Source organism: Zonotrichia leucophrys, chromosome 6, assembly GCF_028769735.1.
Source record: "Zonotrichia leucophrys gambelii isolate GWCS_2022_RI chromosome 6, RI_Zleu_2.0, whole genome shotgun sequence".
Lineage (NCBI taxonomy): Eukaryota > Metazoa > Chordata > Aves > Passeriformes > Passerellidae > Zonotrichia > Zonotrichia leucophrys.
The window spans coordinates 4610090-4624819 of NC_088176.1; the positions used below are offsets into that span (position 1 = coordinate 4610090).

General features: G+C 45.4%; 2 protein-coding genes across 5 annotated transcripts in view; both read left to right on the forward strand.

The window, feature by feature from the left end:
- Positions 1–290: 290 nt before the first annotated feature.
- NSMCE4A (NSE4 homolog A, SMC5-SMC6 complex component) lies at positions 291–11256 on the forward strand. Its single transcript, XM_064716144.1, has 11 exons — positions 291–846; positions 1941–2021; positions 2556–2686; positions 3680–3828; positions 4746–4845; positions 7440–7530; positions 8012–8106; positions 8884–8932; positions 9598–9686; positions 10577–10664; positions 11146–11256. Exons 1-10 carry the CDS (start codon positions 642–644, stop codon positions 10652–10654), a joined length of 1068 nt encoding a protein of 355 aa, XP_064572214.1. The 5' UTR covers positions 291–641; the 3' UTR covers positions 10655–10664; positions 11146–11256.
- Positions 11257–12126: 870 nt separating this feature from the next.
- ATE1 (arginyltransferase 1) overlaps positions 12127–14730 on the forward strand; it is a 68056-nt gene continuing 65452 nt past the window's right edge. For 2 of the 4 annotated variants that reach the window (XM_064716142.1, XM_064716143.1), the window contains exons 1-4: positions 12127–12246; positions 13393–13456; positions 13787–13849; positions 14344–14447. In XM_064716142.1, coding sequence (XP_064572212.1) covers positions 12159–12246; positions 13393–13456; positions 13787–13849; positions 14344–14447 — 319 coding nt within the window. In that variant the 5' untranslated portion in view covers positions 12127–12158. Of the gene's footprint in view, positions 12247–12385; positions 12534–13392; positions 13457–13786; positions 13850–14343; positions 14448–14730 lie in introns of those variants that run through there. The other 2 variants (XM_064716140.1, XM_064716141.1) reach the window with 1 other exon arrangement.

Genomic DNA, 14730 nt, shown 5'->3' on the forward strand with positions numbered 1-14730 from the left:
CCTTTCCCTATCGCTTTACCCCGCTCCCCTCAGAAGTTGGTTCTTTTCTCTCTCGCTTTCCCCCTCTCTCCTCAAAAGTTAGCTCCGTTCCTTCTCGCTTCCACCCGCTCCCCTCAGAAGTTGGCTCCTTTCTTTCTCGCTTCCCCTCAGAGTTGGCTGTCCCCGCCTCTCTCCCCACGGCCCGCGGTTCTCCGCGCCCGCAGCGCCCTCCTGAGGCGCCGCTGGAGCAGCGCCCGCAGCGGAGCGGCCTCGGCGGCCCCGCCCACGCCCGGCTTCATGCACCGCCCGCCGCCGCTCACAGCGCCCGGCCCTGGGCAGCGACCGGAACTCCGGGGAAGGGAGTAAATGGCAAAGGAACGCTGAGGGATCGGTAACCGTCCCCGCGGCGAGTCAGAAAGGCCCAACCCTATTTGCTGGGGGACAGGCGGCGCAGAACCGGGGCGGCAAACAGAGCCAAGGTGGAAGATCGCGATCAGAGCGCAGCGGCTCAGCGACCACCGGCGGCGCCCGCAGGCCCCTCCACCAAGACCCTCTGAAGCGAATTGCGCAGGCTCGACTCGGTGGTTGAAGCCCGGCAGACGCGCGGGCCGGCGTCACCCCGGCGGCATCCCGCGGGTCGCGGTGACGGCTCCGCGGCCGCCATGTCGCACACCGGCAGCAGCGGCGGCTCCTCGCCGGACGTGGGCCGCCGCCGCCGCTCGCGCCGGCCGCACGCGCAGGAGGACACGGTGGAGGCGGAGGCGGCGGGCGAGAGGCTCCGGCAGCTCAACATCGACGAGGGCGACGACAGGGAGCACAACAGGATGATCCGCAACCAGTATCGGGAGCTCATCTCCGCCGTGCAGCGTAAGGAGGCGGCGGGGGCAGCGCCGGGGCTGCGGCTGGGCGGTCCGGGCTGGAGGCCGCTCCTGGGCTTGAGGGGAAACGCCTGGGCGAGGGAGCGTTCCTGGCAACTCCGCTTCCTCGGGCTAACGATGCTCTGGGTTTGGACTTAGATCGCAATTTGACTCCCAAGGAAGCAGGGAATCGCAAATGATGGATTGGCTGGAAGGGACCTTACCGGTATTCTCGTTCCAGCAGTGGCAGGGACGCCTTCCACTGTCCCAGGCTGCTCCAAGCCCTGTCCAGCCTGGCCTTTGGCACTCGCAGGGATCCTGGGGCAGCTACACCTGCTCTGGGCACAGGGAAGAATGTCTTCCTGTATGTGAGGCCATTCTCCCCTGTCCTGTGCAAAGTCCTTCTCTTGCATCCCCTGGGATAGGGGATTCACTGCATTAACACACATGCGGTGCCTGCGCCGGTGCAGGAGCACTTTAGAGATGCGGCGAAATCCTTTAATTTCACTTTGGTGATGTCTGAGCTTTAGTTTGAAACTGCAGGTGTCATTATGTGCCTGGACCAGAAAGTTGTTCTTGGGACTTCCAAAAAATGCTCTGTAGTTTTTAGCATTTCTCCAGACAGGTGTGTGAGTCCTTCTCCTATGTGCATTTGAGTGAGTTGTGCTTTTTTCTTTACAAAAATGTGGCCGTGGTTGTGTCAGTAGCGCTGCCAAGTTCAGCAACATGTGGGATTAGTTGTTTAGTAAATACCTGATAAATTTGTTCAGTTGTTTTACAGGATGCTACAGTGCAGTTTTTGGGTGATCAGCCTTTTGATAGAAATGACCAAGCATACAGTTTTAGGGACTGGTTAGTTTTTTTCTTGGAAATTCCACTAATTTCCCCAAGTCAAGCCTGTTTTGCCAGTGAGGTGACTGTTGAGTGATCTCTCCCTTATCTAGAGGCATGAGCTTTTTGTTCTCTTTTCTCTCCTTGGCCCAGTTGAGGAGTGATGAAGCTTTGGTGGGCACCTGGCCTCCAGTCAGCATCAGACAAGCGCAGTGTTTCTCAGTGCTTCTATGTTTAAGTAATTCAGGATTTCCTTTGTGTCTTTTCCCGCAGAAAATCGAGAATCCATCCTAAGTTCAAAAAGCAACAGGCTGACAGAAGCTTTGGAAGAAGCCAATAGAATTTTTGATGAAGGTAAAAGAAATTCTGTGATCTTTCATTGATGTGTTTGGCCAAGTGCAAGGCCATGATGGCTTACAAACAAAAGAGGGCAAGAGTGAGATCCAAGTACTTAATCAGAATTTTTATATAATTAAAATAGAAATGTTAGTTGAAGATTGGTTGAGTAAGTTGATGTAAGAAAATAAATGTCATTGCAGTTTATTTGCTCTTAGAAATAACTCCTTGCTTTATTTTGATTCACTGGAACAGTGTATATCAGTAATACACATACAAGATAGCAGTGCAGAGGGGTTCTTTCACTTGCAATGGTGGAAAACATGTCAATAAAAATGGATTTGTTGTCCAGGATCATCTGTTACTTCTCCATGGTGTCTAATTCTTTCCCTTTTTTAAATATAAATATTGTTATGAGGATTATGTGTTTTAGAGGTCATCGCAATAAAAGGATTTCCAAAGCACTAAAGCCAGGATAGTCCCTATGCTGAATCTGATAATTCTATTTGTGACAATTTCATATTAATCACCATAAAATCCTTTCTGTGACAGTTCGCCAGGCACGAGAGGCTGCACTGGATGCCCAGTTCCTTGTCATAGCATCCAATATAGGAAAGGAGAAGGCCAATGAGTTACACTCAGAGATGTCAGCATTTGATTCAACAGCATTTGCAGAAGACTTGGTAAGTTCCACCCCTGAATTGGCCAGCATTTCTGCTGGAGGTTTGTCCTGTTTGTTACAGAACTATAAAGCCTCAGATTGTCAGGCAGTACCTGGCAGTTCTGGTGGAATTTAATGCTCTTCCTATCAATTTTTTTGATAAACTTTCTGGTGACTGTTGTTAATTGTCTTAAACTACCTATTAAGCACTTGCAGTAGGGGAAAATCTGACTTTAAATGCAAACACCTCCCCCATTATTGCACTGCTGCTCCTTTATCATGGTTCTGTCAGTTTGTGCTCTGAAAGTCTTCTGCTCTTTTTTCAGTCATTCTTCCGTAGTTTCTCAGTAGCTAAGTAGTTTCTTTATCATGTCCACTGGTTTCTATGTTTTTGGATAGAGTTCTTGAGGCCCTGTGTCACTGACATGAAATGGGACTTTGGGAGACTTGAATGCTTTCAGACTGTTTGTCTCTTTGTACTGGGGGGAAGAGTTGGATCAGAACAGCTTTTAACCAGGCTGTTGGCTTCTTTGCTCCTTGAAAATGCTTCCTTATGTTACAGCAGATCAACAAGGAATAATGAGTGTTTGCTTAAGTCTATAAAAAACATAAAGTTCAATTAAAATTTTTTCCTGGGTTAGTGGTGGATGCAGGGATAGGCCAGATAAGGTCTGTGATACTTGAGGGGCTGGGCTTCCTGTGAGTGTGTGGTGTTCAAAAACTGTGAGACATCTGAGTTCTGAAATGCAATGAGTAATGTTCTGCTACTTCATACATCACTGAAAATGTGTTGCAATCTAAGCAGTTTTGTTTACCTATGGCTTTCATTGGCTGCTGAACACAAGGGTGAATTTGAGCGTTTATCTGTTTTCATGGTGTCCTCAGGAAAGTCAGAGTTCCTAGGCAGTGGTATTAAATGCTAATTTATCAGGCAAACACCACAATTGTGTCACCATGAATGTATCTACTGCTTTACCTCTAAGTCATTTCTCACTGCAGCTTTTTTCTTTTGCAGCTGACCTTCATGGGTATAAATCGCACAGAAGTGGAAGAAGATGATGACTCTGAGGACGTTCCAGGTGGTTTTTTACCCAGTCATGCCTGGCAGAAAATGGGGGAAGAAGCATCCAAGTACTTAAGGAGAGCACCTACTTTTCACTACATGTAAGTTTCTTCAAGGAAATAGCGTGTACTGCAGCTCGAGGTAATGGCCTTGGCTGATTCTTGTCTTTGATGCCCTGGCTTGAATTGAGTTAAACTGAAGTCACAGCAGAGTGTTGACAAGGTATGAGGCTGTCAACATACTGGAACAACTTTTGGGGCTGGTTCTTTGCAGAAATCTCTAAATGTGATGAAGCTTTAGGTATCAGTCGTCACTTTGCACTTTGTTGAGGAGATCTGCTGCTCGGTATAAAGATTCCCAAGCATACAGCGTAAACCAGATTTGCACGTGTGCCTTGTGTTGTGTTTGTAGGGAAGGGTTCTCCCTTCCCTCCCTTGTGCTGCCAGTTATCCCAACTCCTCCCCAGTTACCTTGGAGATGAATGTATTCTTTCTCAAATCCCTCCTCAGTGCCCTGTCCATCACTCTGCGCTCCCACCCTTTTCTCTAGAACTCTCTAGAAACTTCAACTGGAGCATGGAGTGATTGGCTCAGGGGCCGGGGCTCCACCCTCACCCTCAAGTTATCCCCATTGGTGTTCTCCCTCAGTCAATCGTTGTATCCCACTCCCCTCTGAAACCTTATTCATCCAAGGACTGACTCCTCCCTTGTTTCCCTCCCTCCTTATAAGCTGTTGTAACTTCCTGCTCTTTCTCTTGGCTGTGGGTTTCCCCTGGGATCAATAAACCTGCATTTGCCGCAGCTGGACAGCGCGCTCTTATTTCTGCACAGCCACGTCCCACCACAAGGCGGCGCTGCTGTCACAGCACAGAGCGTTTGCCTTGGGCGCTGTCCCGAGGCACGGAGATCGGGACAGTGCCCTCCTGCTGCTAGCAGTGCTGGACAGCTGGCCGGGACAGCCGAGGGAGACAAGGTTTCTCCAGCTGGAGCGCCTCATGTGTTCTTTGTGTTTTGGTTAGGATGGGATCCTTCAAGTCTGAGCCTCCTGTACGAAAGCAGCGGATTGAGAGGCAGAAGAAAGCTAGCAGAGGGAAAGCAGAACGGGCAATGCCTGCTCAGGTTTGTTAAGTGTTATCTTTATTAACCATTTGTTTGGCATAGTTATTAAAAATTACTTTAAAATGTTTGTTTGTTTTGAGTTTTGTAATTATAAACTGTGTATTTGTGACATCCCACCCTTAAGGGGAGGGGAGCATCCAAGATCCTCAGTGCTTGTGCTGTGCTGTGCTTATCTCCAGAAGCCAGAACAAGGACATTGATCCCAGAAAAGTGCTGCCCTACCTTCATACGGCTCCTTCCCCAGCTATATCCTGTTGTTTCTCACAGTGTGTGATTACCAGCACTCCTTGGCTGTTATTGCCAACAGTCCTTTGTTGGCTCCACAGCCATCCAGCTGAAGCTGGAGACACACACACCAGCTCCTTTCCTTCTGATCTTCTACTAAAGGATTCACACTCCATTATTAGGCTTCCTGATTTGTTTTGTGTGGACTGCAGTATTTCACTGAGTGGAAGGAAGTAAGATTTACAGACCTATTTCATGTTCAGGTGTTGTAGTGTGTTATTAAGTTTGTTGTATTATTTCCCTATTTTATGTATTGTTTCTCCCTGTTAAATGTAAATGGTTCTGCCCTCCCCTGTCTAGCCCAGCCAGTTAAGTTATCCCCAAGGCAACTCCCACCATTGGGGGTGTCAGTTTTCTTGGTTATATAATTTCTCCTCCATCTCCTACCCATATATGTATATTGTTTCCCCCTCCCTGGGCCCAGTCAATCACCCCCTGTCTGATTTTCGGCTGTTTGGATGGCTTGGAAAGGCTCGGGGTGGCCTTGAGGCAGCTCGCGCTTCAAAGGATGAGAAGAGGCTTCAAATCTTTTCTCGGTCTCGGTGTTTATTAATTGTTTATCTAAAAGATTTTCTTTCAGCCCGACAGAGGTCTGCTCAGCAGCCAGCTATGAGCACACTCCCTCCCCTCCGGGGCGGTCACTTACTATCTTTATACTCAAAGTTACGTGTACAATATTTATCATTTTTCTTCAATACTTTTTACTCTTATTAACCAGTGCACTTTTAGTAATGACTAATCTCAAAGTGCTACTATCACTACAGAAGATGGAGGAGAAGAAGAAGAAGAAGAAGGACAGGACACGCTCTAATTTTTCTATTTTACTTCTCTAAACCCCCCTGTACAGAAATCTTAAACTCTGTGTTTCACTCTCTAATTAACTTATCTCTTCACCATTCACTCCGGTGAAATCTTCTTATCTTCATACAAGTGTCGTCTCCTGTGTAGGATCAAAGTCCAGCTACCAGACACTTCTGGCAACATTCCAGGACTCCCGAGCCCCCCAAGGGTGGTTTCGGTGACTCGGCACCTCAGTCCTGAGGTGCTGAGATCTCACAACCCCCCACTCCTCCCAACTTTCCAGAGTCTTCTTCTCTCTGGGGGTTGTGGTTGGCTGTGGTCCCCAGACCCCTCCTCTACTTTGTATTCATTGGATTCCCCTTTACGTCAGTTATGTTAAGTTCATCCCTCCACCCTTCCTGATTGGTTCCATGTAAACCCCTCCTTTGTACACCCACCCCCTTTATAACCTTGTTTCACCCCCATTTCTTGGTCTCTCCTTGGGGTTTTTCCTTGAGGCCCTTCCCTGGGGCCTCTCCTTGGATGTCATCTTGGATCGTTCATCAGACCGGACCTAACCCCATGGAGAGTCCAGCTCCTGATTCACAGTTGCGTTGGCGGTGAGATCGGTCCCAGGAAGCACGGCCCGAGGCCCTCACACGCCAAGGGGTGCTCGCTGATTGCAGCGGGGTGTCGGCCTGCGCTCTGCGAGCCAGACCCATCCCAGGCCAGATTCACCCTCGCCACATTCAGGAGTAGGGTTTACAAACTGATTTTCAAGTTACCAGCTTACTTGTTCTGTTGCCTGTTGCTTAGAAGGAAACAAAAAAGAAACTTCTTTACATTAGTGTGGTGTTGATGTTTCTTTAAGAAATGTCTAACAGGGTGTGGCATTTGCACCAAAATGTGGTTAATAGCAGCAAGCTAATTAGCTGACATAACCACTTTTTTGTGTTTTCTGTTTTCTTTTTCTTTGTGTTATTCACTAGCAGAAAAGCAAAAGTCTGGGAATACTGCAAGAGGCTTACATCTGAAACTGCAAATATAATCCATGTTGTTACAGGGAAGCCTTGGCTGTGATAATGCCAAGATATAGAGGCAAATGGTTGATTGCTACCTTTTCAAAGGCAGCCTGCTCAATCCAAATAGTGCTAGAAAGGATTTGTTACAGTTTGTACTGGGAAGAAGAGGAGCTGGACGGTTTGTGGGTTGCTTCTAAATGCTCATCTTCATTAAACTGACAGACTGTAGCACTGTGTGACCCAGCTCCTCAGAGCTATTGAAAAGTAAGGGTACACCTGTACATAGGCTCAAAACATGCAAGCCATGGCCTTTCAGATTGACATTGTCACATGGGAATTAAACCTAAAGCTCTTCAAAGTTGTCTCATGTTTGCATAAGTGTGTTTGTTATGTTTGCATGTAGGGAGAAAAATTCAATTTTATGTTACATGTTCAAAAGAAGCCCTTTGCATATTCTGGTAATTCTACAACAGTTATTTGAAGTGAATCTCTGTTTCTTTTTCCCAGTTAAAAGAAATGGAGCAGTCTCATCTAGAAGCTACAGAAAAAGAAGTAGAGAGGATCTTGAGAATACTGCAAACTCATTTTGAAAATGATCGTAAGTATGATTAAATTAAGCATTAACTAGGGAAAATGAATGTTCTCTGTCTTCTACAATTTGGAATGGTAAAACTACAGAGACAAAATGAGATGAAGTCTGCAAGTAGATATCTTTGGTGAAGCACATATACTAACTATGTATTTTTTATGAACACTAATCAGCTGTTGTTTGACTGCAAAGTAAATGCAAAGCTCCTGATTAAATTCTGCCACTTTTAGATGGCAGTTAAATAGTCAAATACATGGATTTGTGTGGGGGAAATGATGGAAGAAAATAATACACTACATAATCTACTCTGTAGAAGATCTGTTACTGCAGGCAACTGGGAATTCTGGATTATAACTAAATTGAAAAACATCCCTTTAGCTTTTGAAAGGTGCACTGGCTCTCTTAAGTTTGTATTTACATCTGTCAAGTCTGTGTGTACCACCTGTTTGTTTATTTGGTTGTTTGAACAAAGGTATTTTTGCATCCCCAGCTAATACATCCATTTCCTTCTTTGATTTTGTGGTTGATCCGAACTCGTTTGCACGGACTGTGGAAAATATGTTTCATGTGTCCTTCCTTGTCAGGGTAAGGCATGATGTCTTTTTAAAATATCCCTTTAGATACTAGAATTTCCTGGAAGTAGTGACCTGGCTTTGATACTGAAGAATTAGGATTTAAATAGTAGGAATACGAATTTCTTTTCTGCAAGCAGAACTGGTAATCAAATTTGGTAATCTTTGATTACTTTGGTAATCAAATTAGAAAGGAAACAGAGTTGACTGACTTTATTTCTTTGCACTGCAGTCAATTTACCAACAAAACAGTAGTGATATTTTTGCAGTCAATATGTTTATCAAAAAAGATTCTGGCTCACATTTTCTGCACATGTAGAAAAATTCTCAGAGTATGGAAGAGTTACTGAAGCTGTAGAAAACTCTGTTAGTGCAAGGTTTTATATTCTTTTTGAATCCAGGGATTTACACTTCAAAACTGTGCTTAGTTTGAGTAATGAGTAAAATTAATTATGGAAAAAATGAAACCTGCCAAGAATATTTTGACTAATTCAGGTTTCATGTTGAATAGATACATTATTATATAGGGTTAGCTCAAGTATATTTAGAGAATAGCAATGATTTAAATAAAGCATAACTTTTATAATCCAGCAGTTACACATTGTTGCTATATGGACTGCCTTCTTCATGCATAAGTGCTGTATTAAACTAGTTTTTTCTTATGTGGTATTCTTTATCAGTATATGTACCTGTTCATGATTATGTAATAAGTAAAAATATGAATTTTCAGTGCGTCATCCTAACTGGAAAACTCTTAAGTTATAAAACTTTAAATCCCACTGTTGTTTAGGATGGTCTTGCAGAAATAAAGCTGGATGAAGATGAATTGCCAATAATAGGTAAAATACAGCTTTAAAATATTCTAATTGTAACAACATTACATGTTACATGTTCACAAAGTTTTTAGGTATATTTTTAACTGGGGATATGCAGTGAATGTAATTGAAGGTATGAAAGCATTTATGGGCAGCTGAAAGGATTGAATCTTTTCAAATATTAATATATGAAAAAGACCATACAAATTAATTCCATTAATAGAAATCAAAGGTTATTACCTTTCAAGATGTATTTTTGCTAATAAGTAATGAACATTATTACACTTGGCTGAACAAAGATATCTTTGGGTGTAAGAACTCTCTTGTCTCAGAGTTGGGAACTGCTGCAGCTTCAAAACAGTTGGAAGGGAAATCCTTCATTCAAGGTTGAATGAAGAATTCATTCTCCATTCTTCATACAAGATTGGCTTTCATTCCCATAGGATGTCAGTGGGGTTAAGACTTTGGTGGGATATTGTAAGGAATGAAATATTTAGGTCCTCCTGAAAAAAGTTAGTCCTAAGTTTTTAAGATGGGTGACTATGAAAGTATCTCCAGCAGTATATGGTACAGGCTGCTGATAGAGACTAACTGGGTGGAATGTGTAGGATTGATCTGATTTTTGTGAAGCTTTTGTGTGGAAACAGACTTGACAAGTGTAAATGCTGAAAATGCTGTGTTTGGATCAGAGCCTGTCAAACCCAGAGAGGGGGAGGAGGAGAGCAGAGCTGCAGCACGGAACCAGGTGGTCATAAGTCTGGACCAGAGCCAATGGAAGGTACCATGGACAGCACTTCATGCTTTGGAGCAGTTCTTTTTTCTTCTTTCTTTAAGCCTCTGAGAGCTGTGCTGGGGAGGGTGGCTGTTCTGTGTGCAGAAACACTGCTCTTGACCTTACGGATGCCAGAACAGTCACAGATCTAAGGGATGGTTGTAGCTGCAGGAAAACTGAGAATTTGGGTTGTGATGCCATCTTTGATTCCTGAAGCCTGGTCAGTTTAAGTGCTTTCAAGCTGTGCACTGGCTTCACTGTTTTATACAAGGCCTGGGTCAATATGGTGTTGAGAATTCAGTTGCTAAAGACTAGAAAAGTACAAAACCGTGGCTAATTCCAAGTCCTGCACCTGTGAGATAGCAGTGTCCTTGGGCCTAGCTGTGGTAGGATAACAAACAGTGAAAGAGACATGAGAAAAGAGAGATGTAACCCCTAAGGAATGAAGAAGAGTTGATGGTATAGTTTAACCAATAGATTGCTTGGCTTACAGAATATTCATAAGCTTATTACTCGCTGTATAAGTGTCTGATGCTCTCTTCAATAAATTAGAATTTGCTTATCACTCATATTGAGTGTCTGAGTCTCCCCTCACCGACAAATAGCTCATCCCCGACAAAGACCTGACAATATGGGATCTGTTTCTTCCCTAATATACAATATTTATGTCTGGAGGTAAAGTTACCCATGCAATTTCTCACTGTTTGTATCTTAGACAAAAAGTAGTTGTGAGCACACATACTTCTTCTCCTTTGTCCCTCACTCAGAATTTGCAGCAGAAATGTAGTAATTTGAAATAGTACTTTAGTATCAGAAACTTTATTACTTGCTTGGTGGTAATTACATTGAAATAGTTAATCTCTGCTGACTGACACACTGCTGTCATCTCTAACCAGGAGATCATAGAAACATTTCAGATTACAGAAGCTATGATTCCCCCTCTTTATCAGACTGAAGAAGAATTGGAGACATAGTAACTATTAAGTAAGTTCTTTGAGCACAACTCTGAATCTGTGTGTGACAAATGCAAAAGAACTGTAAGCAGGATGACTGTAACACCTGGAATTGCTGTGTTCTTGCCCTCTTCATGAAACAAAATGTAATCTAGCCTTGTATGCAATGATTAACATACATGGGAAAATGGGGAAAAAAACCCCTTTATTTTTGAGTTTGATGGTCAGTTAAGTGATGAGTTATTTTTTGGAACTTTATACTCAGAATGCAATGTTGGAAAGAATCATAGCTTAGTTTTTCTGTTTGGGTTCTTAACTGCCTGACAGCTGATGTTGTTAGTGTGTAGTAGTGTGAAGAAGGACTTAGAGGGAACCAGGCTGTCTTTCCCTTCTGCTTCCATAAAATTCTTCCAGTAATTTGACTGAAGTCCTTTCACAGTTGTTTGGTCAATTCCAGATCCTAATGCATGTTATCTTACTGCCTTCTCTTTTTTGTTTTTCTTTCCTCTTAGGTGCCTTAAAGAAAACAGTTCAGGAAATTTCTTCCAACAACTGTTTTATATTGTAAAGTTAAATATATTTTTGTTGTATGTTGTAAAATTAAATATATTTTTTCCGGAACATCTCAGTGCTTTATATGAGCTGCTTTGTTTTGAACCATGGAATGGGTTGGGTCAGAAGGGACCTTAAATGCCATTTTTTGTCACCCCTGCCATGGCAGGGACACCTTCCACTATCCCAGGTTGCTCCAAGCCCTGTCCAGCCTGGCCTTGGACACTTTGAGGGACCCAGGGGCAGCCACAGCTGCTCTGGGCAACCTGAGGAAGTCTAGACTTGTGACAGAGTTATTGATGTATTATGGCTCAGTTTGCTACTTCATATGAAGTTTACTGTCACTCGTGAAAAAGGTAAAAAGCAAACACTGTCCCTTCTTCCCTCTCTTGTCCCACCCCAGCAGCAGCAAGTGGAATTTACATGGTTAAACATCCCTGCTGGGATAATCTTGCTATCCTGTATGAGTTTGGGTGCTGCAGGAGAATGGATGCTGCCCTGCTGTTCTTGCTACTGTGGAAATAAAGGTTTGAGTTTGGAAATCTGGTCTCAATTACACATAGCAGTTCCCCCTTCGTTTATTCTAAATTCCTCCCGTATTTGTTTGGTACTTTGGGCATTGGGCAGGCCAGCTCTATAGGGCCGGAACATTATTTTATTAAAAGTACTTGTATGGAAGTCTTGTTCCGTTCTCAGAAAACACTCTGTGGAAGGGCTCAGGATCTCTCCCACCCTTTTATCCTGCTGTAGAGGGTACACAGGGCTCCATCCCCACGGAAGGGCTGTTGGAGCGTGGTTTTGGGGTGAGGAGCTGCTCAGCCGTGAGGGTGAGGGGGGACACGGCCGAGGAGCGCCAGAGCCACAGCGATCTCCGCTCTCCGATCCGCCCGCGGGGGAGGCTGGGCCGGGCCGGGCCGGGCGCGGCGGCTGCGGCCGGGCAGGGGCGCTGTGGGGCTGCGGGGCCGCCGGCGCCATGCCCGCCGCCGTGGTGGAGTACAAGGGATGGAAGGAGGGCTACGGCTGCGGCTACTGCGGCGCGGCGCGGGGCAAGGTGTCCGCGGGTGAGCGGGGCTGGGGATGGCGGCCGGGCCGGGCTCGGGGCTCCTCCGGCCCCGCCGCGCTGCCCGCCCGAGTCATGGCGGCCGCGCCGCTTCCTGTGCGCGCCGCCCGCGCGCCGCCCGCAGCAAAGATGGCGGCGGGCGCCGCTTCCGGGCGGTCCGGGGCTCTGACCTGAGGCGGGCGGGGATGGCGGCGGGCGGCGGCTCCCCGAGCATCGTCGAGTTCTTCGGCGGGGAGGATGGCTACCGCTGCGGCTACTGCAGGAGCGACACCGGCAACATCTCGCACGGTGCGGGCGGGGCGGGCTGCCAGCGAGGCCGCCCCGGGCTGGCCGAGCAGCGGCGGCTGCGGGCGCGGGGCCGGGGAGGGCGGCCGGGACAGGCGGCGGCTCGGCAGCAGCCCCCGGCAGCCCAGCCGGGAGATCGGAACGGCTCCTACGGCCCGGTGCTCCCCAATGAGTGTGACAGAACTGAGCAGCGGTTCTGTGTTGTTTTCCTTGTATATTTCTGGGGAGTGGGAGGTGCACAGGGGAACTTAGCGCTGGTGCGGTCAGAGAAATGGTTAATTGCATCCCGGGATTTGTGTTGGGCTTAGGGCTTTTACATTTAATGTGGTTATTGAAGTCAGTAATTACCATATTTAAGAATATGTCAGATCCCTATGCATAAGTGGCCATTAGCTACTCAGAATTGCAATAATCGCAGAATCACAGAATTGTTTGGATTGGAAGGGACCTTAAAGCCACCCAGTGCCACCCCAGCCATGGCAGGGACACCTTCCACTGTCCCAGGCTGCTCCAAGCCCTGTCCAACCTGGCCTTGGGCACTGCCAGGGATCCGTCAGCAGCCACACCTTCTCTGGGCACCTGTGCCAGGGCGTTTCCACCCTCACAGCCACGAATTTCCTCCTATTATCCCATCTAACCCTGCCCTCTGGCAGCGAGAAGCCATTCCCTGTGTCCCCGGTCCCTCTCCAGGAGCCCCTTTAGGCTCTGAGCTCTCCCTGGAGCCTTCTCCTCTCCAGGTGAGCACCCCCAGCTCTCCCAGCCTGTCCCAGAGCAGGGGGGCTCCAGGCAGTTCTGCAGAGTTTGTTGTATTTTACAGCCAAACCACGGTCAGTCAACTGCGCTGCTGTGTTGTTTATTTCAGGTATGTGGGCACATTCGATGACAGTTCAAGATTACCAGGATCTCATAGACAGAGGATGGCGAAGGTACATTGAAAAAGAAAATACAAAGCCATGTTGTCAGTTGATATAACAGTTAGAATCCACATTTAAGGTTTAGATCTATAGATACACATATATCCATGAGTAATTGAGCTATTTGTTCAGTGCTCTGTTACCTTTTGTAACATGACTTTCAAACAGGGAAATATTCTGTGATTTTAGAAGGACAATGCAGTCAGCAAAGAACTGAAGAACTTGCCCTTTGATATTTCATCGTGACATGTTTTGATGTGATTTTTATAAAAGAAGCTTCTTCATTTATTTTGTAGTATAAACAACAACAAAAAAACAATGCATATTTATTACTCTTTTCAGAAGTGGAAAATATGTCTACAAACCTATCATGAATCAAACATGTTGTCCTCAATACACAATAAGGTAAGAAACTCAAAGTACACTTTTGTAAGGGATTTGACCACTTCAAATATGTTCCACCATTTGTGTTTGCTGCTTGAAATACATCATACTTGAGAAGTTAATCTACTTTTAATGATACTTTGAACAGTAAATATATTCTCTTGGGTTTGTGCATAGGGACTTCAGCAGCTCTGGGATATTTTTCTGTAGGGAAATAACTTTGTCTGTAACCCACAAACACTGCTTTAGCAGCCCAAATAAGAGAGGCTTACATTTGTATTTTAGTAATTCTAGAGATAGACATAAAAAACATGCCATAAGGACTGATATTATTCAGTAGAAGACAATGAAATTTCATTATCTCAAAAGTGTTGATAAAACATTTGACCACTCAATATAGAGAAACTTAAGAAATAAATAGAGATTACAATGTAAATTTTGTAAGTGGCTCCTTAAACTATTTTTTTCCTGAAACAGTCTTTCACAAAAGAAATGTTCTTTTTGTTCTTTTTTAGGTGCCGGGCTTTGCATTTTCAGGCCTCCAAGTCCCACAAGAAGGTTCTGAAGAAAATGTTGAAATTTATTTCCAAAGGAGATGTTTCGAAGGTAGCGAGCGAAGGTAAGAAACACTGAGTGTTTGAAAACCAATGCTGACGTGTGGAAGGAGGATTTCAATACCTGCTTGAGTGGTCAGATGGCAAATGGGCTTTGAATTCTGTGTGTACACCCCTGGCTGGGCTGGGTCTTGAGCACTTCAGTAGCCCAGAAACCAAATTGTTCAGGGGGCTGGGGTTATTGAAGAAAATATTTCCTTGATTTTTCCATTGACCAGCTCATTTTCCTGGGCATGTCCTCACTTTCTAGCTGGGTGCTGAGAGAATTAGGTGCTGTTTTTACTTCTA